This window comes from Excalfactoria chinensis, chromosome 3, assembly GCF_039878825.1.
Source record: "Excalfactoria chinensis isolate bCotChi1 chromosome 3, bCotChi1.hap2, whole genome shotgun sequence".
Taxonomy (NCBI): domain Eukaryota; kingdom Metazoa; phylum Chordata; class Aves; order Galliformes; family Phasianidae; genus Excalfactoria; species Excalfactoria chinensis.
In genome coordinates, this window is record NC_092827.1 from 81,363,245 (window position 1) to 81,389,815 (window position 26,571).

The 26,571-nt window shown below is 34.6% G+C and overlaps 1 protein-coding gene across 1 annotated transcript in view; it reads left to right on the forward strand.

Annotated features, from left to right (window-relative positions):
* Positions 1-26,571, forward strand: part of LRPPRC (leucine rich pentatricopeptide repeat containing) — an 88,355-nt gene that overhangs the window by 28,850 nt on the left and 32,934 nt on the right. Inside the window, exons 15-25 of the mRNA XM_072331971.1 lie at positions 516-543; positions 2,779-2,836; positions 3,953-4,059; positions 4,273-4,350; positions 4,694-4,747; positions 5,462-5,575; positions 6,740-6,870; positions 8,298-8,383; positions 10,006-10,210; positions 17,611-17,735; positions 18,400-18,506. Coding sequence (XP_072188072.1) covers positions 516-543; positions 2,779-2,836; positions 3,953-4,059; positions 4,273-4,350; positions 4,694-4,747; positions 5,462-5,575; positions 6,740-6,870; positions 8,298-8,383; positions 10,006-10,210; positions 17,611-17,735; positions 18,400-18,506 — 1,093 coding nt within the window. The remainder of the gene's footprint in view (positions 1-515; positions 544-2,778; positions 2,837-3,952; positions 4,060-4,272; positions 4,351-4,693; positions 4,748-5,461; positions 5,576-6,739; positions 6,871-8,297; positions 8,384-10,005; positions 10,211-17,610; positions 17,736-18,399; positions 18,507-26,571) is intronic.

Here is a 26,571-nt window from a genome sequence, read left to right on the forward strand (position 1 = left end):
AGAGATTTGATTATGCTTATTTGTGTGTTACAAATAAATTTATAGGTGCCTGTAATTATATATTTAATACATTAAACGTATGTGTTTATAAAAATCCAGCTTTAATGCACGGGAGTCCAGACTTTAATTCCATATATTGAGTGTTTGCTGTGTGAAGCTTATTTGCTTGAAATGTCAACAGAATGAAGTATAGAACTAAAAAGTGCAGTTAACACATTCGAAAAGACTGGATTTGAAATAAAGCTGAAACACATTCGTAGTTATTTGGACTGCTGCATTATTTTGTGTTGTGCAGTAGAATCCAAGTTCAGTTGCAGTACAGTAAGAAAAATATATATATACAATCCTTCTGTACAAAACTGACTTAAACATGATGTGGCAATTAATAATATTTATACTTTGCTTTAAATAATGAAATCCTTAGAGTTAGTTCGATTTGTGGATTTAAGAAAAAAGATACAAGAATAAAATCATTTTGATGGTTTTAATTTGTTATCCTTTGCTGCCCTCTTCAGCTCAAATGATGTACAGCTTTGGAGCAAGGTAAGTGGAGATAGTAATGCTGTAAATAAAATCAAGTTCCATGCACATCAATGATGAGCTAATATAAATTTAAATTTTGAGCCTGGTAATTGGCAATAGTGAGCAAGACTCTTGTCAGTGGCAGATTGTACAGCTGTATGAAATGGAGATTTAATACGTGCCAAGAGCAGTTGTGGAAAATCAAATATGTAGCCTTACTGTGGTTTGTAGATGAATGCTATTACAACTAAAGATAGTATATACTTATAGCTTCTGAAACAAAGCTGGCCATGGTTGACTTACCTGACATTTAATAAAATCCTTTTTCTGCCTGCTTGGGAATTTCTTCCCCCCCACCAATACTAATAAAATAATAAGGTATTATTAGAATTCTGATGTTTTTGTCATTTTACTTAAAGTATTGAAAGCAAACACAGATAAAGGACATCACTCAAAGTCAAATGAAAATAGACTGATCGTGCCTTCCCTGGCATGAGCACATTAGAAAGATGCTTCTCAGTATAAGTTTTGCAGGGACTTTAAAGTGAGGAAATGATACTGACTAGTTCATGGTTACCAAAGTTAGGAAGGCAAGCACTAGTTCCTAGTGTTTTTCTTAATTATTGTACCTGCTGACTAATATAAGTCAGTGCTTGGCTTGCAGCGTATTTCAGATTCTGTGAAGAAATCATGCAATGAAATGGAAATAGAAATTTGGGAGGTTTGCTGTTTAAAGATTTAGATAAATCAGCTACAGCTGTGAGGTGCAGGATTTTTAATTCTCCTATCATTTTCTGTCAGAGGATGGCCAGAGAGCATCTTCGTCTGCATTTATTCTTCCTTTTTGTGTGTGGGGAGGGAGGGGAAGGGAAGGGAATCTGTTTTATTGCTCCTGTAGCAGAATTAAACTTGAAGGGCTGAAATAATGGTGGCCTGCATGTTGTCATGTATGCAGTTACGCCATTCTCCACAATGGAGGAAGGATACATTTTGCCATCTTTCTAAAATAAGAAATGCTAACTAGAGGAATTATTTGTTAATTGGCATTAAAAGTAACACCATGTATTTTTTGTTCTCTGCAATCCGTTTCTTTCTGTGTTGTGTGGAATTTGGTTCAGAGTGAGAAATTAGGACTTTCGCAGTTTTTATTATAGTTGGAGGTTGTTCTGTGCATTGGTTCCTCATAGGAGAATAAAAGGAAAAGGACAAAAGAACATGGTAGTTTAACCATCTGGGTTGTTGAAAGAATGACAAGTGATAGATTACATTACACTTGGTGTTTTCTGACTTTATTTATTCATTTTCATTAACAATTAAAAGGGAGGGTTCCTTTTTGTTTTGTCATTGTCTAAACACAGCTCTCTGACACTGAGAATACACCTCCCTCCTAATTCTTTCAGATTTCATCCTACGAGTGTGACAGATACAGTAGAATTCTTGGAAGTAGTTAAAAACTTGGATTTTAAGTAAAGTTGATCTAATTTTCTTAAGAACAGTCAAATGGTTTTTTAAAAAGATGTTGTTTAGGTTAAAGTAAAGTATTTGTGAGTAGGATTGGGGGGGGGGGGGGGATGTGGACTAAGTGCTTCTTTTCCTCTGAAGTAAAATTTACATATCTCTTCAATTTGTACAAGACTAATGGAACATGTGCTAAATTTAGACAAAGTATAAAGAATGCAATTAATTTTTATGGATGTACGCTGTTATTCAAAACTGCATTTATTTAGGATCACTATACTAGTTATCTTAAATCTAAGAGAGCATGCTAAATCACGTTCCTCTATTTTCTTCCTGTATTTTCTTCGTTCAGGATTTAAAAAATAATAATGAAGCTTTACAGACCAATTTCAGCCTTTCAGTAAATTGGAACATAATTGTTCAAATCTCCATGAGTGGCATCGGTTAATACTTGCTTTAAGTCGTATCTTATGATACTTAACTTTCTGTAGAATGATACATAAACATGCTGCAGAATGTCTTCCTGCTGCATCTTGGAACATATTTCACTCTGCAGGATATATTTTTAAGGAAAAACTACTATTAAAAAAAAAAACAACAAAGAAAACAAAAAAATACCTTCCATATATATATATATATATACACACACATATATATATGTATATTTACAGAATTACTGTGATGTGGTAAAGAGTAATACTTAACAGAGAGATGCTTTATTATTTTGAGAATTGAATTTCAGCTACTATTTGTCCTTGCTTCTTTTGGCTGCAATGTACGATTATTCTGTCTTACTAGATAACAGAACTGTTGTACAAGGATGAACGATATTGCCTGACGCCTCCAGGACCAACTGGTAGAGTTTCAATTTCTATGATTGTAACTTATCCACAAATCCGTTCTTCTGTGTAATGATGGGTTTGAGGGATTACAACAGTAAACACTGATTGCTTCTTTTTGAAAGTGAAATTTGAAAACATGTTGGGTAAAATCCTGTTTCTAATAATCAGAGCATATTTTTGAAATCCATTCGATCTTTTCTTCTTTAGTATTGTGAACAAACTTGCTGATAACTATTTTATTTTTCTAAGTTTTGACCAAAATACAGATTTAGAATGTGCAGAGTAGCAATGCTTAAATACTTGGAATGACAAAACAAGCAGTTTTTCCATCTAATTCTACCTTCAGTGGCTTTTGCAAATTTATGAAGCACAATTGTACTTAATATCCCAAGTCTTATGCTTTGGAGTAAATATACTTTTTTTTTTTCCCATATAATCTGGATTTAAAAAGCAAAAATTCTCCTGCTAGGGGAGGTTTACAGGGAGGGGAAGCTGACCTTTTGAGAAGGCAGTAGTAATACTGTTCTGATTCTCAAGTGCAGAACTCAGTATATTTTCCACTTATCTATATAAGAATCTCAGCAACAGTTCTTGCTAAAAATCTGTTAATTTTCATTGGTTAATAGACATCCCCTTCAACATTAGTTATGTAATGGTTAAAATATCTCGTATGCCTTCATATCGGTATTACAATACTTAATGTAACTTGGTAATAGAATATAATGGGGAAAATGTTCATACTAAATATGCAAAGTGGTAGAAATCAGTTTTCTCTTTTGAGCAGTGACAAAATATTTGTGGCAACTATTTGGGGTAGTGGGCAGGAAAGGGGGGGAAGGCCTTGGGCAGCACCACTTCTGTCACACAGTAGTGGAAAAAATAGATTGAAGTAAGATTCTGTACTGAAAAGCTGTCACTGGGTCTGAAAATAATTAATATTCCTTTCACTCACCAGTTAGATATGTGCTCCCAAACCACATAATCTCTATGCCTCAGTGATCATTGTTGCCATTTCAGAGCCTCTCATCAGGGTGACATCTCACACCAAAATGATTTCTTATAAATTAATCTTGATAACATGACAGTCTCGGTAATTTTAGTGGAATGCTTTCTCTTGTTTTTTTCCACAGAAGCTGTTGGCTATTTTCTTTATCACTTGATTGACAGCATGAGTGACTCAGAGGTACAGGCCAAGGAGGAGCGTTTGAGACAATACTTCCATCAGCTGAAGAAGATGGTACCATTTCATTTTTTGCTACATAATGCCTGTCCTGCCTGACATGTATCTATTAGATTTGAAATTGCTGCTTTTAAGTACAACCAGACCACTTCTCAATGACATGCAAGAGCTGGAGACTTGAATTACGTCTGAGATAATTTCTGTTAGACAAATTTCATTTTGGTTGTGTTTCAAAACTCATATAATTTTTTTCCCCACCTCTTGGTACAGAATATAGTTATCCCTGCAACCTACTGCAGCGGCATTTGCAGACTGCTGGACTCCTCTCAAGTTCCTGAATTAATTAAGGTCTGTGCTTCTGTGGCAATTCCTTTAACAAAAACGGGGAACGTGTACTCTGTGCATACATACTCTCCTTTGCAATATAAATGTGCTTATGTAGTGATTTATATTTAAGCCTTTTCGCCTTGCCATGATTTTTCAATTACTATTGAAATTATTCTCATTCTCATGTATGAAATTGTTAGGGGGATCCGTTTAATGTGTTTTTCGTGTCAGTGTAATAATTCTGCATAATGCAGATTTGATTTGTAATTATGTGCCTACAACATTTTTTGTATGATATGCTTAATTATAGATTGGACTTCTTGTTTTGAATTAGTGATCTATTTACTGTCTTACTACTTTCTAGGATGCAAGATCACTAAGTTCTAAAAAATCCACATCTGCAGAAGACATTACAGATGTAAGTAAATTCACCAGTGGCTATGCTTGTTTTTACAAGAACAGTACTAATGTTTGGATATGGATTTTGGATGAGCTGTAATTGCTAGCCATCAGGTCATGGAAGTATATTAACATTACTGAAATATAGCACTTTATGTTCAGAGGTTACTTTACAGAGTAGGAATAAAGGCTATCCAGATTTTTCACATAGACCTGATGTTTGACCTTGGAGTTGGCTGAAGTTTCATGCCTCAGTTTCCCTTTCATTTTTGTTTTTTTAAAGTTCTAGCTACATAACAGAGATGTTGTGAAGCTTAATTCATGCTTGTAAATTACAGTGATCCACTTGAGTGGCAGGAACTAAGTAAATCCATACTGCGTGTAATGGTGCAGTGTCAAGTTTTACATCTCTGATCTGAACAGAATAGAGATGGGAAAAGAAACAGGCTTACGTTTCCTACTTCCCTGAGCACTAGTGAGAGTATGAAAGAAGGAGTAGTGCTGACCTTTGTAGATATACTCCTTATGTTCTTTTTAAAAACTATATTCTGACTCAAATGTTTAATTAGTATGTACTCTTTAAACAGATAAAAGCATCTTAAATCATTAGAAATTTTCACATACTATAGAAGAAGAGAATTATTTTGTCTGTCTTTCATTAAAGTGATCCGACAAGTTGTTCAGGGAAGGGTGTTTTTGAAATTGACATTTTTTTTCTGTTACCTTCATTTAGAGTGCTAAATCTGACGTGTCTGCTTTGGAGAAGAAACTAGAAAAGCGAAAAGCTGAAAACCAGCCTATTACAGATGTCTTGAAACAACTCATATATGCTCTTTGTGAAGAAGAGGTATCTTAAGCAATGCAGAGATAATTGGAAGCACATAGCTATATTTTTAAAGGGACATAAATGACTCTATTATGGAAAGACAATGGTTAAGCAAAGACAAGTGCGGTACTTGAGGTTTCATGGTTTGATGCTTATAAATCAAACATAAGTGCAAAAAGCAATTAAATCAAAAGGTTAACTAATTTCAGCAACACCTTGAATGGCATGTTTTGGGGTTGCTGAAGTTTGTTTACAATAATCTGCAAAGTGAATGATAGTAACAGCTGTGATAGGTTTATCATACATGCCAAATGTCCTTTCAAGCCATGGCTCCGGTCTCTTATATCTAGATTGTCAAGCAACTGATACATGCACTAGTCATTTGCAATTCAAATATTACTAGGTTGTTAATGCAGGGATTGAAATTCCATTTTCCTGCAGGAGGAAAGCTCTTCAGAGATAAAGGGTCTCTTGCCTTCATTCGGCAGACGTCCAGCTGTAGTTTACATTCATTTAGCATGTGCCTGTAATTTGTGAGGTATCACCACACTTTTAGTTAGTTTCTTCTTCTGTATGATCCTGCCTATAAGGCTGTATATGTAAGAACAGTAACAGTTCTGCAGGTGATAATCCAGTATTCTCTTCCAAGAATAGCAGTAGTTTAGAAAGAGTGATTCTCAGTTGTCCATCTCTACAGTTTTGCATATGAAGGAAGACTAGAAGCAGATACCATTGTAAGTTTAAAGTGGTCAAACCTATGAATAGAAATGCATAATAATAAAAAAAAAAAGGTATTCTATGACATTGTTAAGTAAAATCTTATCCTTCAGAAAATGGTTTTATTTATTTTTTTGGGTATATACTAGGTGAAAATCTGTTGTTGGCTACGTTTATAGTGTCTGTGGGTTTAAGAAAAAAAAAAAAGTCTAAAGAAAAAGAAGCTTGAAGCAAGAAAGTTACTTTGAAATATCCTCTTAAGTTAACCTATAGGGTGTTGTAGATGCCAACTTCTGCAAAATTATCTTTACGATTTTCTAAACCATTTAAGCTCTGTGCTTTAAAATGTGGTCTTTTACTATTAAAATTACTGGAGCCAGTCGCATAACTGCACACCGAACATATAAGATTCATAATGTCATATTGACTTTTCCTCTAGTTCACATCTTTGCTTTGTTCCTTTTTTAGAATATGCAAAAAGCCCTTGAAGTGAAAGCCAAATACGAACCGGACATGGTTGTCGGTGGCTATGCAGCCTTAATAAATTTGTGCTGTCGACACGATAATGTAGAAGAGGCAATGAACCTGAAAGAAAAAGTGTAAGTACACCGGCACTGAAACATGTCACAGAGATTTATGCTGATACACAGACCTTGTTGAATTAAGTAGGTTGAATATTAACCCCCTCATCCATTTTTAATTAGTTTTCCCCACCAATGTATGTGCATTTAAAACAGGGCTGTGGGTTTTTGTAACAAAAAATATGTTTTCTGTAATTGAACATCAGAAACAGCTACTTTGTATGGACAATAATTTTCTTTTTTTTTTTTTTTAAATGAAAACAAACAAACAAAAAAGGCAAGTTGCTGCGTAGGGTCTGTTTTGTTTTCATTTTAAACACACACAGCATCTAAATAGAAGTTTGGCTTAAATTAAGAAGGAAGACAAAAAATACCTGTATTATATATTAGAATGGCATCTAGTATGCTTTTTTAGAATATGCTGTACCCATATTATCTTTAGAATAGCAGTGCTTCTGAGTGGCATTGTATTTAAAGATTGACAATAAACATTCTACTTAAAATTTTTGCTTTCATATCTTTATGTATTGGTGATAAAAAATTAATTCCTGGCTAAAACATGCTGTGACTGACTTAACTAGGAGCATATTCTTCCAGATAGTCCTTTTACTCACCTTCTTTCCCTTTTGCTGTTGAAAGCTTCCCTTCAGTCTGAGGCTGTGGGGAACAAACCAAGTTGTGTTACTCACCTTTTGATATGTACTCACAAAGTATTTGCTTTTGTTTTACAGTATTTTAAGAGGCAGATGCTCAACATACCTTGCTTAGCTTTGAAACTATGTGAAATAATTGAGCAGCTGTGAATAGCAAGGAATTCACCACTCAGCATACACCATCATATTGATTTCAGGCATACTAGCACTTGCACACAATTCCCATGGTGAGCTTGTGTGAAGTAAAATCAACTCTTCTATTGAAGCTTCAGTGCAGTAGCATGTTTTTACTCATCTGCCCCGAGTGCAGCATAAAACTGAGAAAGTTGCTGAGAGGCAACTTTTTGAATTGGTGCGAAAAGTAACAACTAAAGAGAAATTCATTAAATAAGTTCCAGGAAAGAGAAAATAAATACGTAACAGTAACTTAAAAATAGTAGATTTTCATGTGTTGATGAAGGTTGAATAGCTTCATATTCTTTTCCTTATTGGAAAGAATATATGAGGACTGTATTTTTCAAGGTTCTGGGAAACTGTTATTTTCCACAAAAACTATCAAATAATAAAACCGTCTCTTTAAAACATTTCTTTAAAATGTGGGGGTTTGTTGGTGGAAAACTGTAGAAAACATTTCTTCGTCTTTTGCGGTACATCAGATTTTTCCTTTAACACTTATAACTTTTAGCTCCTGGTGATTTTCTTTCACTGCATGGTTTTTAAAAATAAATCTTAAAGCTTTATTCGTAAAACCTAAACTTCTACTGATACAGTTTTTAATCTTTTAATTTCTAGCTTCCCTAGGAGCTCACCTGTTGCTCTTGACTCTGGAAAATACATAGCCCTGGTAGAAGTCTTAGCAAAGCATGGTAGACTAGAAGGTAATCCTTTTTGCTTTTATTCTGTATTTCTGCTATATAATAAAGGTATCTTGCTTCGGGAATAAAAACGTGAGTTGATATTAATGGTATATCATGTCCTGAAAAGTGCTTGAACATTTTGCATACAAATTTGCATGTGAATTCAACCAGAGATGCTTGGACAGTGCAGGCCATTAGTTTTAATGGATTGGCAAGCTTGTCATTTACATTTGCACAGCTCAGTGCTTTTTGCATTTCTGCAGCTAGTTTTTATTAGCATTGCTGTTTGGATTGAGTTTGAAGATCATGACTTATGGCACAAATTGCGTATGTGCCTAGACTAATGGCTTTGTTTTTGCTTAAGAAGGTCTGAAGGCTGAACATAAAACCTATAAACATAACCTTCTCGTAAGAGCCAAGTACTGCAAAAAAATCATTTAACTTTTTATAAAGTGTATATTTTTTTCCTGTTACTATTCTTATATGTGTTTGTTACTGCTTTTTAGAATCAATCTGTCAAACGGCCTGGAAATTTTGGCTTCTAATGAGTGTTCTGCCAGCTGCCTAATTCTGGATTTCTAGATGTTCGCATTAAGCTGTTAGCTCTTTAATTTAAGTGATTTAGTCTTAATATCATTCTACAGTTTACCTTATTTGGTTGATCTTTAAAAGAACGCTAGAATATCATAGACTTGAAAGTGTGATTCTGTATATTGGGTTCTGTGATTTTTGTAGAAGACCTGGCAGAATAAAAGCACAATCCAGGCTTATAAAAGCGTAACATTTTGAATCCAAAATGCTATACAACAATATTAAAAATTGAATGTAATACTTTTTCTTGTAAGATCTTTCTCTGATATTTGTCGGAATGTTACAAAAATAATAAAGGCAAAGCTGATGTTTTCCATATAATGACAAATCAGATCACGGCTACCTCTACTTTAAAGCAGCTTGAAAAGATCAGCTTGCTTTTAAGAGTGTAAGTGTCCCTCGGAAAATAGAGCAATTCATAAGTGTAGCCAAATGCAAAGTGGTCAAAACATTCTCTCTATGCAATAATTAATAACGTTATAAAAATGCACTTATTCCATATACCAAAATGTTTGTTTCTGCCTTACTAATGAAGCTTAATGAACCTAATGTTTTAACATGCAGTCTGTTAGAAAGCTTTCATTGGCTCTCCTTGGCTAATTAGTATCAACACAGCAAACAGGCCCTATCGGTATCAGACCATTAGTCTGGCTGTATATACAGTGTAAACATATCTTTATTATCTGGCCTCGTGACAAGCCATCTGCTGAAGAAACAATGGAGTGATTTAGCAGATGTTAGCACTGAACGATAAAAGCATCCATTTAGTAGAATCTTGCAGCTATAGGGCAGACTATACAGGGTTATGTGGTGCAGAGTGGGCACACAGTTCCTATCTATAATTTGTAGTCAAAGTTGCAGCAAAATGATAAAACCATGCTATTGTGGATTTATAATTGTAGTCTCGTTTAGAAATGCAAGTAGTAATTAACTTGAAATCGGCATTATACGCCAGAATTTACATTCCTGCTGGGTTTGAAATGCTGTTTTAATAGCAGTTTGTTTTCCCTACATGAAATTACCTAAGGGTCTTTTGTGATGTTTCATTGTAGATGCTATTAACGTTCTAACAGAGATGAAAGAGAAGGACGTTCCGATCTCGGATAGAACGGTTGCATCTTTTTTCCGCCTTCTTAATGCTGCTGCCATCCGAGGTGAAGTTGAAACAGTGAATCGGTTACATGAGACCATTGTGAACCTCGGGTTGGCAGAAACTGCTGCCCTTTATTCCCCTCTGATTACAGTTCACCTTGAAAAGTAAGCTATGTTTGCGCTGTAGATGAATTAAGTAATGATACTTCTGTTAAAATGACCTTTGCACGCTATAAATAGTAGCATTCATGTTGGAAAGCGCTGATGTCTGCAAACATTCACATGCTTATAATGCTTTAAGTTATCTTGGAGTAGTAATGAATGGTTTCCTAAGTTAGGTAAGTTGGTTTTCATCAGTTGTACATCACATTGTGATACCGGTAGGGGAACAACGGCTATGTTTTATGGACACCAAAAGTGAGGTGGCTGCTTATGGAAGTACACTTCCAAACAAGTTGGTTTTAAAGTCTGTTTGACAAGATAGCTATACAGAGTGTGATGGGTATACTTAGTTCTTGAGGTTAAGTAGTATGCTTTTTTACATCAAAACCATTATTGTACTGCACCATACAGTAGATCTCAGGTGAATTGAAGAGCCCTTTTTGGACATGGAAATATTTCAAAATCACATAATTTGTGAATATCAGATAATTTTACATTGCTGCCTGAGGGGTGATGAATTTAACACTGAGGGAAAGTACTGTCTGGTTCGTCTGCTGTGATTTTTTTGATTTTTTTTTTTTTCTTTATATGCTTTTAATACCATTTAATATAGAAAAGGAAGCTCGTGCACTTGTAAAGGCAGGAAGTAGAGGTTCATGCACTGATTCTGGTAGAAAGTATCTGTAATTTAATGTGTCATGTTCTTATGCTTAACTTTTTCATTGAGGTGCTGGGTTTTTGAATTAATGTATATATAAGAACTATATGACAAGTGCTTACTGAAATTGAGCTAAGAATCACTTTTAACTTCCCCTACTGTATGCACAATCCTTTTTTTCCTTAGTATGTCATTTATGTTGTCATGCAATTTTAATGTCTTCCAACTACAGTGACTGATAAGCTTCTTGCAGTGTGTTTCATGTATATCAAATGTTACGGATTTAATATTAAATATAATAACATACCTGCAAAATAAGTGAATACTTCATAGTATTATGCATGTGAGTCAGCCTCAAAGATGCATATTAACAGAACATGAATAAGCAGGGATTTTTAGACCTTGTAAATATCCTGGGCATGCGAAAATATATTTTCTGCATTCAGACTTCTCATCAAAAAGGTGTAATTCCTGTTGGTAAATATATTTATTTATTTATTTATTTATTTTGAAAATAGCATTTTAGTGGATCGGTCAACAGAAGTATGCAGGGTGTAGACAGCAACACTGCCTTGATTATATCACGTGATGAGGCAGATGTTTGTGAAAGTAATTTAACTGCAGTCATATGTAACTAATGTGTTGGAAAAATATCTGATATGCTTTATAGTGCACAGTAAGTGTGGTTGCTTTTACGTAATTGCTTTATGTACATTGACATGTAGGGCTCTACATGGTAGTACTGGGTTCTCTTCACTTGAGGTGGTGTATGGTGATGTGATGTGATTGTGTGTAGATAGACAATTAAGGTGTTTTAGCTTGCTTCCTCATTCTTTTGCATTTTAAATGATTTGCAAAACTTTAAAAAAAAAATTGACTTTTTAATATCTTTTGCTTGTTTGTTCTATTATTATTTTTAATGAAGAGGTTTTTGAGACTAGACTTTGCAAGAAGAAAATAATTCCATACTGTGGAACAGCAGGGCTACAGAGTCATTGGTACTTATGTATAACTCTTAATATATGTCTTATATATAGATACAGTGCAAAGAAGCTTATTTACTCTTCTTTTTGCCTTCTTAGAAGTGGAGAGACAAAACAGAAAAGTTTTTTTTTCTACAGTTACCTTGGGAAGAATAATTGCATTTAACTGATTTTTTTGTGTTGAAAGTGCTAAGAGTTTTTCAAAGTTCTGATTGACTGAAGTAAGCGTTAGTCATTTCTTTCAGCGATAGTGCTTACTATTTGCCATCCTACAGCTCAAGTATCATACTGAAATGTTGTCATTTAGCTGCAGGTTGTCAGCATGCCTCTGAAATTAGCTGTGCAATGTTTTTTCATGTTGCACAGTATTGGTTGCACTCGTGTTTTGTGTTCTTAATTTAATTCAAACTTTTTAATTGCTTGTAAAGGAATCTGTGATTTCCTTTTGAAGATTTTGACATTTGTAGGATTAAATATTTACAGGTACCCCTCTTCTCTGTACATAGCCATAATTTTTCTAAAATTCTTGTTAAATTACAGTGCATGTTGAAAATAAGAATTTACAGCGGAGCACAGAAAAGGAAAAAATAATCATTGTTGATTACTGTCTGCTCCTGTGCTGTGCAGTACTTTGCTAGGACCTGTTTCCCAGAGAAGAAATAGTTGCGATAATTACTGGTAATTACTTTCTTCCAAGAAAGATGTGCAAGCCAACTTTGGCACAACCAAAAATAGGAGTATTTCACCTCATGAGAAACTTGATGCGGTTCCCATCTTAATTTTATTAGTGCTCCCTTTTGTAAAATATTACCTCTGGGGAAAGAAACAAAGCAGAACATCTTGAGCTATTAAATTTATGCATATTGTAGATGGGATCAACAAAAATATTCTCTGGTTTTAAGAGACTGAACACAAGTTGTTAATAGCTGTGTTTTTAAACATCAAAAGACTACAGCTGGATTTTGTTTCTTTAAAAATGATCAATGTATTGTAATGCAGCACTGTCCATCCATTAAAGCATTGTGTGCTGGTTTGTGATTAGTTTCACATAAGAAACCAAGTAAATATGGCCTTATGTAGCAGTTAGTGTGAATACTGTGTCTTGACAATTTTTCTTTTGTTTTCACAGAGTTAAATTTGCCTGTGATTCTGTTAGAGAAAATTCTGTTGCACATATAAATTAATGTACTTTTAAATTCACTTTAAAAATAGACATTTTCTAAAATTAGGAGGTATTTTAGAGAAAAGCCATCTCTAGCAGGGACAGTTTCTCTAATTTGTAGCAGCTTTATTTCAAATATTTGCATTAAAACTCTTTACGTCTTGCAATGAAATTAAGGATGTTTGGCTCTCTTACTCCATTATTGCAATTAGGAATTTAGCATCATCAGTACCAAGGGACAAAAGCGTCTCATTTGCCCTATGGGGACAGGGCAGTGATAAGATGATTTTTCGTCAAGGATCATTGGGTCGTAATTAAGTTACATTCATGGCTATTGCTTTTTGAAGGATGATTGGTAAATGACAGGCTTCATGTGCTTGGTGCGGACAGTGTTCACTAGGGTTTTTTCTCCCTCTGTCAGAAAATCCTGTTGAGTCTGATAATGTAAATGTGGCATTTTATTCTGAACAAAAGAGCAGGGAAATGAGCTATCTTGTCTAATCATTCAGTTGTTTAACACCGACTTCCAGTTTAGACTCAATTGGCTGGAAAGCACTTGACATGTGAAGTTAGTGCTGTTCGGAACGCATGTTTGAGTAAATTTTAAAGTAAGTGACAGCTAAATTGTACCTAGGGAAATTACAAAGCCTTCAACACAGTTAATTTTTTGGGGAGGATTAGTTGTAATTGCAACACCAGTCTCCTTGAAGATTCCTTAGTATAGCAAATGAACAGAAAAACATTTAGCTCTTTCAAGAGCCCGTTCTCTTTTAACGGAATAATTTCTGCAAAGCTGATTGTACCTTGCTGAATTGACTTCTCTCTACACTAACATCTGCTTCAGATTTGCAGAGAGGGATTTGTTTTACCAGTCTACCCTCCACCCCCACCCCAGAGAGTCCCTTTTTTCTTTCTACCTCTCTAGCGGTTTCAGGTTTGAGAGCTTTTCAATCAGTAAACCCCTTAGGTAAATTGCCACTTCAGTAAAGCTTTATGCATAATGTTGCAGCACTTCATTCCAATTAAAATCAATATTTGGAGTCTTATTTTTATCAGGCAGACTCTCTGGTTGGGAAAGTTGTTTATTGCAAGTAAAAGGGTTAGCTTCAATGCTACATTCTTGAAGCAGGAGGGGAGTGGCGTGTTGAAATTGAAGGGGGGGGGACGTTATATCTGTGCGTGATGTTAATGGACAGTCTTGCTTTAGCATGTGTACTGCAAACATGGTGACATCTGAATCATTTGGTCTCCTAAGATAGGTTTGTGTGAGTAAAACTGCCCATGCAGGTGTTTTGGAGGTTTGTGCTCATGGCATCTTGGACTTCATAGGCACTGTAAACAGAAAACAAATGAATCCAAAAACTTAGAGAATCCTAACTCAAGCTCCTATTTAGTTGAAAAATAGTGGCAAACTGGGACATTAACTGGGTTATGTAAGAGGCAAGCATAATGCAGTCATGACTGTGGCTCCTCCTGTCACTTGGAAATAATAGTATAGATCAGTTTTTAAATGTGATTTGGCGAGAGGGAGAAATACACAAAATCTGAAGTGTAACACATATTAGCCTTTAATAGAATACTACTTGTAAGTAACTGAGAGAAACCTGTAGAATCTGGCCACCTGAAAAGGGTGCATGGATTATGTGTTCGTGTTTTAAACAATAGTTTTATGCAGACTGCCACTGAAAGTCAGGTTTTTCAATGTGGCAGTGAGTACATGGACATTATTTCTTCTGTGAATTGATCCACAAAAATTAATCAGTAATTGTGGACTGACCTTTTAGCTTAGTGCTGTAGTAAGTACTTCTCTGGCAAGATAAAGGGGAATTTGGCATACATAAGTTTCTACAAAAAGACTGCTAAGTATTTTCAAATGCACAGCTATTTGTTGGCTTTAAAAGCTGATGCCTAAACACCATTTTCTTGAAATGCAGACATTCTTCTCCTTGTGCAGCTTTTTATTTATTTTTAAGTTAGTGAGTCATAACCAGAAATGCACTAAAATCTCACCTACACTTGGAATTTGAAACCTCTACTGGGTTCCTAATTTTCATTGTGTTTTTCTAACAGGACTGTCTTTCTAAAGTTGTTAAGATGTACTCGGGATTAATTGCAGTTTGTGACAGTTGTAAGATATTGCAGGTTGTTAAGTAAATCACATTAATCAAAGCATAAGATGGGCTTTTTTTTTTTTATCCTTGCAATATTAGTACTAAGAATTTCTTTTCAGAGGTTGAACTTTTGTATGTTTGTTTTATATTTGTCCTGTTGGTCATTCGCTTTATTTATTTACTACTGGAATGCAATGGAACAAATGTCAGATTTTGATAGATTAAAACCAAATGTCTAGTATATAAGTGTATAAAATATTGACCTCCTTTAGTGCAGACGTATTTGAGAACCTACGTGCAGTAAGTACCAGTAACAAGTACAGTATTTCCATTTTTGTAATCTCAGTCCTTTGCTGACATTTTTTCTCCGCGTATACAGTATTAATGCTTCCAGAAATACACACTTAAAGACTAGAAAACTCTTAATGCTCCCGTTTGAATGACATTCCAATTATTCATTCATTTATTGATAGCTTTGACCTAAAAACAGTCACTTTAATCCTTTAGGAATGCAGCCGAGGCAATACTATGGCTGCTTGAGCATCAATCTGAAAAGCTAGATTTATCACTGGAAACTTTCATCTGAATGTATCAATGTTGTTGTGCCTTCTTACAGAGTAAGCGGTTTTCTGCAAAACTGTGGGTTTGGTTTGTTTTTTTTTAAGTTGTTAACTGAACTTGCATCTAAAGTAGGAGAAAAATACTGATTATATAAAGCTTTATATCTGTCTGTGGTAACTACCATAGTATTTCTCTTTTATGACAGTAATCTAGCCTGCAACAGCTACTTGCAGTTTTGAAATTAACCTGTAATTTAGTCTTCACCCCAAATGACAAAAATTCAAATGACTTCATGGGGTGCCAGAAGATGCACTGTAAACAGGGCTCAGTAAGGGGGATAAGGCAGAAATCTGTCATCTTCAGTTCATTTTCAGAACGCCAGTATTGCTGAGCAAAATGAATTCTTCTGTGTTTTAGTCTTTAAGAGAGATATTAAAATGTTAGTCTAGGTAAAGGTAGTAGCGTATAGTAGAAAGTTCATTGTTTGAAAAAGCAAAATGTGTGCTGCACAAGAAATGCACAAGGAGGAGAACTCTGAATTTCTTTTTTTTTTTTCTTTAAAGAATATCTTAATTTGTTAAGGTTGAACTGATCAATAATAAAGTTGCTTAGGGAATCCAAAATCTTCATCTCAAGTCATTTATTATAGCCTTCAACTGCTACCATCGAGTAGCTTACTTTCTGTCACTCTGAATTTGATAGTTTTATTGACTGTCTACTTCCTGTTTTCTGTGTGTTTTCTTAGTTTCATTTGTTTCAGTTTAAACTTTTTATTTCAGAGAGTAACTACACACTGTTTCATCACTCTTTCGGTGGCTGTTCTCATCCTTGATTGGTTTGTAATTTTTTCCAGCATTGGTCTGCAGAAGATGATTTCATTCTTTTAAATGCACCATGTTAAAAGCTATGTTTGCTGGCTATTCTTAAATTCCAGATCTGATTGGTTTTATGGCTTTTTAGTTTTACATTATAGAGACTTTAATACTTTATACATAGTGAGGAAAAATGTGGCTGATGGACTAAGGTAACTAAACGGAAATACTGTACTTGTTATGAATATTAACAGTATGAAGACTTGTGAACAAGTCTGCCTTTAATGAAGTCAGTATCTTATGCGCTAATTTACTAGAACTGTGACTTTGTCTGTTACGGTTAGGTCAGCATAAAATACATTTTGATACCTTAATTTATGGTTAAATTCAGTGCAAAAAGAAAAATACACTTTCATCATAAGCATTGGATTATAACTTTTATATGGAATGGAAAAGTGGTGACATGGAGCTGTGTTGAAAGCAAATGAATGGGAATCAGTCTGGTGAATTATAACTGGTTTGTAAAAGTGTAAAACAAGTGTAAAGCAATCTGAACAGTTTTGTTCAACTTGGCTGACTCTACAAAGATTTATACTGAAATAAATATTTTGTGGAAAAATTTTAAGAAGTTTGTAAATTATCTGAAATTGTCTGAACAAAAACACTTGGAGGTAACATATGCACCGTGTTATGTGTTAACAAGAAAAACAGAGTTCACGTAATCTGAAGTTGCTGTGGAAATGGTATTTTGTCACAACAGCACGTGGCAGAACTTGAGAATTGTATTTCAAAAACTAAATGCAGGTAATGATGCTGCAGAGTATTCACACCTTTGGTTAATTAGTCATGAACAGTGATCATGCACTCAAACTACACAGCTGCGAGGTTTTGAGTATAAAACTGTATATCTGTTTTCAGTTATTTGGCTATCATGTGTACATTATACTTGTTTGTATTAAAACTTTGCCAGTTACTTAAAAGTAACTGTGGCATAAAAATAATTATGGCTTGCATATGAATTCTCCTTGAAGTATTCCAAGACTGAAGTGCATGCACTGCTAAGAGTTGCTATTGAAGGGTCCGCTTGTTTATCCTTGTCTTGTTTCTTTCCACAAGGGATGACATGCCTGCTGCTCTGGAAGCTTTAATGGACTGTTATAAGAAGCATGGTAAAATTCTTCAGCTTCATAACATCTACTGTAGACTGATAGAAAAAGGAGATACTGAACTCCTGCGAAAAGGTTGGTTGCATGTTGTCTTGTATCATCTAGAATGGGTGGCAGAGCACTGGGAACAGGTAGCCCAGGGAGGTTGTGAATTCTCCTTCTCTGGAGCTATTCAAGATCTGCCTGGATGCCTACCTGTGCAGCCTGCTGTAGGGGGCCTGCTTTGCTGGGAGGCTGGACTCAGTGATCCCTGGAGGTCCCTTCCAGCCCCTACAATATACATATATATATATATATATATGTATATATATATGTAGTCACTTTTTATGTTTAAAAAAACATATATTTTTTAAAAAGGCTAATATACATAAAGCACTTTCCCACATGTTTGTTTCTCAAACACTTGTGTATTTAAGAAGTCTTAAATTTACACTTGACACAGAATAGGAACGTCATGTCTGCCTGTTTTGTTGTGTATAATTCAAAATGTAGTGCAGCTAAGCAGAAAAACAGTATAAACAAAAAAAAAAACAGTACTAACATGCTCAACCATAAAGCTGCAATGAATCGTCTGGTATGCTGTAATCATTTCATACATATTACAATGTATTTTGGTTTGTGGGTATATATATTTATGTATGGAGTTTTGTAATGCTTAGAAAATATTAGTTTTAAGAATAATTGACATGCATATGAAAGTATTTCAATTGTTTTATTAAATTAATCTTTCTTCATTCAGTTTCAGATTTTATAAGCAGTGAATATGGTGACATGATGGCTCTTTATGATCTCTTCTTTGCCTTCCTGCAAACAGGAAAATACAAAGAGGCCAGGAAGGTTATTGAGGTAGCGTTTTAATTCTGTTACTCTATTCGTGTAGCCATCCAGACTCTTAATTAGAAACATTTAAAGTTTTTAACCTTTAATTAGACTTGTTCTGATTCATGCTAATAGAATTCAATCCCAATAATGAAAAAAAGGAAAAAGCCTCAACCAGCTTTATTTTGTGTAATTACAGTTCAGAAGAGAAACGGTCTTGTTATACATTGGAATTGTTTCCTCACTTTTTCAAATTTGCTGTTATATATCAAAATGATATTTGCATATTAAATATCGGATTGCGAAACAATTAAATTAAACAGGCATTCCTGGGTGTAAAGTTGCTAATCCTCTTTTCGAAGGAATTCTTTGTTCTTAAAAGCACTGAAATTTAATTTGCTGCAGACCATGCTCAGATTTATTTGTAATGCTTGTCTACAAGTTAATCAGCCAAACAAGTGCTGTCTGCTACTGTTTGGCATTTAATTTAGCATTTCTTCTTTCTCGTTCTCTCTCTTTTTCAGGATGGTAAGCAGCTTATAGGAAGTGGTAGGTGACAAACTTGGTCTATTTAGGATTAGTATATTTTATCTAGACTTGATTGAAATTGTGCTTACTGAAATTGATAAGTCAAAGGGGCAGCTGCAGAAATCTGCCCAGATTGTGATTATTTTTCTTCCTAACAGTCATATGTTTTTAAAATGCTGCATAAGTTTTCAAGTTAATGTGTGGGAGAAGGGATCTTACAGGAAAAAAAATATACTTAGTCCTTATCATTTTTGTAATGTACATAAACAACTCTGTAACCTCACTTTCTTTCTCCCTAAGTCACAGTATGCTTTTTTTACAGTTATTAAAACATTTGAGATACCACTCAAATTATTTTCCAGTAGAAATCTTGCATTTACAATAGCTGTGTGCTTGTCTGTGGTGGTGCTGAGCACAATGTTGAAACATTTCTTGCTTAGATATGTTTTTTTTTTGAGCTCACACTATTAGTCCAGAATAATGGAAATATCCGTATCAAACAGAAGGTGACGCTGAGCGGTTCAGTTGTTATGATAATGATTAGAGCACAAGGAGGTACAAATTTGGTGATTTCCAAACTGGAAGTAAGAATTTCTTAGATCCTGGCATTTAATTTGTTAACACTTCTGTTAGTGGCTGCATTTCAGCAGTTATGCATAGGACAGTAAGCAAATTATCAAATAGTTTATACATTAAATTTTTTTTGCTGTTTGTGCAGTTTATCTCTGGAAATATTTAGTATTTGGTGTTTGACCATATGGCATTAGTAACCACAGACAGACATAAGCATTCATCTCAACATCCAATATCTGGAGAGAAAATAGAATTTATCCCATCTTTTTATGCTTGTTAGAATAGGGTTTCTTATTCTTCTTTGAGCTTTGTATGATTTCTGTTGAAAAAAAATAATTTTTTTAATTTTCTGAATCTTGAGGGCTGCTCCAAAAGTAATGCCTTCTATTTTATTATATTGGCCAGTAATGTCAGAGGCAAATGTTGGTGGTATGGTAGTAAAGGTAGAACCTTCCCATCAATATTTCATTCAGTTTAGTTTCCATGTAACATTCAGTACAGATGATCAAATTTGGAGCCACTTTGCTTTTTAAAATTTGTTGAATATTGGACGTGGGTTGTCCATCAGGAAATTCTTCTCCTGTGTATTGCTGATTGTGGTTTTAGTAGTAGCATTTCTTAGAGAAGTATCTGTAGATTTAATGAAGGGTATCTAAAAGGGCATAGGAATAAAGCTAGGAAAGAAAATTGTGGGAGCTAAGGAATTAAAGTTCAGAGAGAATGTGGTCTTTTGAGTGGGGTGTTACTCATCAGTGAATTTAAGTTGTATCTCCTGCTTGCTTTTGCTTCTTAAAATCAGAAGTCCACTGAATGCTTGTGTCACCTGCAGCTTTGAAAAATTTGCAACTCAAACCCTCCAGATAAGAAAATAACTCTTAAATCTAAATCTTTGATTAAAATGGAACTGAATGATAGTAGTGGGAAAGGAAGGAGAAGATTTGAGTGAGATTATAAAATAAATGGGTCATGAAGTTCTGTATGTACTTAATCTCTCATGGTAAATGTGTTGTGTATGTATGTATATAAGCTCATGTTGTAGGATGTTGTCATAACGAGAAAGCTCTGGGGGTACATCTGCTTGTTGGAAGGGTGGCAAGACTGCTTTAAGAGCACGATAGATTAATAGAAAAGAGATAAGGCAAAAAAAATGTGCCTAATACTAGAAGTGAATTGGAATACATGGCAGCTTGATGTTGCAAGTCTCTCTTGCAACAATGCAAGGCAGAAGAGAAACTGAGATAAGGCTTGATGGGGAGATGTAGCTTGTTTCTAAGACTTCATAGTTTGATAAGCTAACGGTTTGAAATGTTGCTAGGCTGTCTTGTTATGATCTTGGAGTCTGTTCTCATTTGTTTTGTGGTACGTGACTAGAAAGGCTCAGAGACAGGACCTCTAAATGAGGTGTCGTTAAGTTCTCAGTAAAGGGAAGGTCTCCATTTTCTATTTTCTAGCTATGCCTGGTAATGCTTGAAGTTATGCTGGTAGGTGAATATGTTGGTAGATGTTCTAAGGCAGAAAAAGAAGTTCTACAGTCATGTACTGTAGTACATCAAAGCATGATATAGTCTTCAGTTCTTAATTGTATCTCTAATAAGTCAGATTTTGTTATGAGTACTTCAAAGGAAATCATACCACAGCAGTCATGGGTTCCCCTCTCTTTTCCCCCCTTGACATGAAGTCACTTACTAGCTTGGTTTCACGTGGAGAGACACAGTATGACTTTTATGTCAACAGTGATAGGTCTAGTTATGCAGGACTTTCTTTCCTTACTTCTAAAGGCAGTTTAATTGTCCTTTTGCCCACTTAGAAACAAGAGAATTATGTTTTTTTTTTGTTTGTTTGTTTGTTTTTTTTAATTCTAAATGCATGAAAACTGAAGGCTAAAAGAAACAGTGGAATCCCATTAAATGGGTTTCATGCCTGTCTTCTAAAATATTGCCTTGTTTTGGTAACATCTAATCAAATTTTCTCATGGAGGGTGTTTATTTGTAGTTCTTTATGTATGTTCCTCCATTGCTCCAAGTATTAGAACCAAGAGTATAGAAGAATTACTTGACCTAGTACTCTTTTCAGTGACCCTTCCACTCACCAGAACCTAGTCCTCCCAGATCCCTCCAGTCCATATCTGCTTACCTGTTGCTAGAAGTGGAAATTTTGAATTCTATTACTTATATTTCATTGTGAACTGTTAGTCTTTCAGCTTTATTTAACTGATTTAGCCAATGACTGAGGGTTAGACTGATCTGAAGGTCAACCTTGAGAGAGGTGGAATAAGAAAGCCAGTGTTGTACCTCCTTTGAGGAATTTGTTTCCTTCCCCTCTATTGGTTCTGTTACTTTCATTGAATACTACCTGAAGATTTTAGGATTTAATTACCTTTACAGTTACAATATAGCTGTTCTGTGTCACTTTGATTCAGTTTTAATTCTTCTGTTATCTGCATGGAGTTGTCCTACTTGTAGGTGTTTACCTGCGTGGTGATTGAACTTGTACTTTTTTCTTTCATTTAGTATTCATACTGGATACTAATAGCAAAATGTTCTTTTAACCTGTTGAGCCATGCTGTGGTCTACACAGTTGACTCTCTGTGGTAGAGTTGCAAGATTTCAGTCCTGCCGCAGAGCTTCCAACACGTCATTCTTTAAATCTGCTTAGGAAAAGTCTCAACTATGTTTTCATGAGGTAAAAACAAACACGTTACACTTATTGCTGAAGTATGGAAGGTTTTAAGCAAATGAGGGGAACCGTTTATTATTGAAATTAGACAACCTCAGTCAGAACTGCAGGTTAACTTTGTAACTGTTAAGCAACAAAACAAAAAAGTGATTATTTACCATTTCTGTCTTTAAAGCAAAGACAAAACCAGAAGTAATAAAAACCAGCAACAACCAAACACAAATTATTATCAGAATCCCAGAGGAGGAATTCAAAATAATGAAGCAAATGAAAGATATTGATGGGTATTGATTTTATGTTATGACTTTGCATTGCTTGAAAAGGAAAAGTTGATCAATCCCTACGTAGTCTACAAGTAATTTTTAATGTGTTGCGATGACTGAAATGCTTAAAGCAGTTTCCTCTGAACTTGCACACTTCACAAAACCATAAATAGATTGAATTTGGTATGACAGTATGTTGCAAATGTAAACTGAACCATCTGTAAGGTTTACTTGAGAATGTTGTGTGCAGCATTGCTAACAGTGTCTATGTAAGGTATGTTAATATTGTAAAATACTGTAAAAGAATGCACCTGAAGCTTCAGGCTATCATGACAGGCAGTATTCTTTACAGAAATTTCCTTTCCTTGTGTCTTGTATGATTCTGTTTTCTTTAAGATGAACAAAAATGTTTTATGAAGCAGTTTTGTAGACCACACTTAAAAAAAAGGAAGTGAAAAAAGATAGTGAGGGTAGTTTTAATCTTCTCTTTCTTCTGGGCTTATGCAAGTCCGTGGGAAAAGTTTGTTGCGAAGGCTGCTATTTTCCAGGCAGGTCCTACTTCTGCAGTATACTTCAGAAATGTCCTTTTCATGACAGGAAGAACCTGGAAACCTGACTTCTCCATTTCTAGATTTTTCTGTGAATATACATATTAGCATTTGTCACTGTAGTGATAAAATCATTGCATCTTTGGGCAGCGATGTAGTGGTGTTTTAAGAAAAGCATTTTAAAAAGGATATCAGATCACTACTGTTTTTAGTTAGATGGATGCTTATGGATTCAAATGGAGTTTATGGACTCTTCTTTAAAAAACTAGGAGTTGACAGAGACTTTTTTTCTTGACAGATACTTGAAGTCTTCCTAGATTAAATCACAAGAGCTAGTAAATTAAAGTCGTTCCTCTAATAAAACAGTAAAAGCTCTTGTTTCTGCTCTGTAGTTTTACTGCAAATGAAAGCTAAGAGAGGATTACTGTATTTAGGATTGGGAAAAATCACAGAACCGTATGGCAGTTTTTAATACAAAACCAACCCATACCGGTTCACTAGCACAAGAGGAACCTCCTTTGAAAATGTCAGTGCATGGTGCATGGCTTCAGAATTTTTATTAAATTTTGTGTGGAGTTTTCCCTCACTTTTTGCCCTTACACTAAATAAGCATCGCACGTATTTAATAGACGTGTTATACCATCTCTGATATCTCAAGATGTTTTTGTGGAGAATTGAAGGACAAACTAGCTGTGAAATATTTTTAATGAAATGTGTTTCCAGCATCAATAAATGCAAGAAAAAGCATTTGTTGCTGGAATTCAAGACCTGACAAAAGAACTATTTCAGGTGAGTTTAGTGTACAGGAACACATCTATCAACAGATGTCAAGTTAATTCATGAGGTAAATAGATTTAAACAAAGATTTGTGACATCCACTGTCAGCAGACCTCAAGATACCAGTTGCCATTGGATTTAATCTGCCATAAAAACAATAATAATATTTCTACTTGATATTGAGAGATTACAACCTTCTTTCATCCAGATTGCTTTTAATAAGAATCTGCATCATAAAATGGAGCCTTGCTGATTTTATTCTGGAAATAGACTATTGGGAGAAGATGCTTTCTTCATTTGTGACAGCAGGATTTAGGTTTTTTAATGTGTGGTATAGTGAATGTTACATCTAGTGCCAGAAAGGACCCACAGACACATTTTGTTTGGTCTGCTTCAGAAAAGAATAGAGGTAGTTAGAACAGAATTTAACTGTTTTTGGAAGTGTAATGCAAATTGTATTAGAATGGTAGTTAGAGATACAGTGGTCTGAGACAGAGTAGTTTGTAGGGGATGTAATAGCTTTTATTAGAGTAACTGTATACAGCTGGAAGGGAGGGGAATGGATGAAGAGCTTTTAGGCATGCAAGCCCTATAATTAGAAGAAAAGATTATTTTTTTCCTTATTATTGAGTCCTATTAGTCTAATAAATGCATTACTTCTCCTTATGAAACTGGACTTTGATACAGCTATTACTGAAGCTGGATTTTGTTTGTGCCCATGAATGTGTGTATGAAATAATAAAAATTCTTCCTAGTTCAGAGGCTGTTACTCAAAAGATCTAAAATATTGTTTGTTTTTTGAAGAAAGTAAATGAATGTGTTTTGAATAAGTAAATTTAATTCATTGCTCCCAGTGGAAAAACAAAAAGGAGATGCCTAATGAATTAATTCCTTCTAGACAGGGAGAAGGTAATGTGTTTAGAATGCAGGATCATGACAAGAGCTGTGAATCCTTTCTTAGCTTCAGGGACTTTGTGTTAGAGAGAAAATACTACCATGTCTGTAATGCTTTTCAGTTTCATCAGACAACATAAAGCCACATCATGGTGCAAAATAAGCAAATTTTGGCTCTGTTCTATTTGGAGGACAGCCTAGAGGATGTTGGGTGGTTGGTTTTGTTGTGGTTTTTTTTGGGCGGGGGCATGGATTTAGCATATGTTTTGTCATCTTTCAGCATGAGTATTGCTTTGAAGGTCTTACTGTCTGAAGAATTTTTATAATAGCATTTTACTATACAATTTCTCTCAGAAGTTATTATGGTAGAAGTGGGATGTTCCAGTAATACTTCGAGATCGGTCTCTTTTGTCATGAGTAATGCTGAAATTGTAAAGCTTTTTCTGATTTTCTCCTCTGGTACTTTTGGAAAAATCAGTTTGCCTTTGTTTTTTTTCAAGTGTACCAGTGTACCAGAAAGCAGCAGATATTCTCTTTCAAGAGAAGCAGATCATGACTACTATTTAGTCAACAGTCAAAATGGTTTCCAACCAAAGCAGTTTTTATTCCAATTTGAGAGTTATTTTTGTGGAGGTTTTGCTGTGTCAACCTCCCTGGGTTGCCTTTCTTCCCCCTCTTCAATCCACTCTAAAAATGTTCTTATGAGTTTAGAAAAACTATTCTAGGTATGTGGCTTATTACACTTCTGTTCTTTTAAATGTTTAGAAAGAGGTGGAGACTAGAAGTTTTTAGTTGCTTGGTGTTTTGTCTTTTTAGCTTCTGCTTTTTACAGAAGTAGTCTGGAGTAACTAGTTGCTAACTTGGATGACAATAGAATAGGCAGGAAGCAAAAAAAATTAAAAAAAAAAAAGAGCTTAAATTGTAATTGTTCTCAATAGAGAAGCTAGGGAATGTAAATACATATATGAATAGGCTTAATTATATTCCAGGTTCCATACAGTTAACTGTTTTTGGAAGTGTAATGCAATACAATTAACAGGTGTTGGGATATTTTGGATCAGCATCTCATTGTGTTATTGTACAGTATTATAAATTAAGTATACAGTGATATATTAGAATCTATTCACATTGGGTTTTGTTTGTTTTTTGTTTGTTTTTTTGTTTTTTTTTTTTTTTTTCTCGGTAAAATTGTTTATAAAGAAGAAAAGCAAATCTTTATTTTAGAACGATTCGAGTAGCTCTCAAGATTTTCTTTTGTTTAGAAATAAAAATGTAAATGATTTATCCCTGTGCCATCACCAGTGAAATCATTTATAAAATAAGGAAGAGATAAACTTTTTTTCAAGTGAAAATTGAACTTGTAGGGAAATGTATTACTTCAGTTGTCTCTCATAGATGTCGCTCTAATGTTATCCTGATGGTAAAATGGCTTAAGGAAAAGCTGAGCTAGAGAGGAGTAATGTATGTTAGTATATAACTGATATGAATGCAGTGGGAAAGATGCTTTTTGATGCACAAGTTTTTTTTAGACCCCTTAGTTTTTAAAGCTGTTCCATTTATACACTTCAGGACTATTGGATAAAAGTTTGTGTTCAGAACCAACAGTCAAATAAGTTTTCTTTTTTGATATAAATTTGTAATAAGTATATTTCTTTTAGAACTAATTACTATTTGAAGGCAAAGGAGTGTTCAGTAAGGGAAAATGTAAGAAAATGTAGAAAATGTAAGAAAATGTAGAAAATGTAAGAGAAGTCTATGATCTCTTTAACCATTTCATTTACCAACTAGATCTAGATGGTTCCGAAATGTACAAAAGCTTGTATCTATATGTGC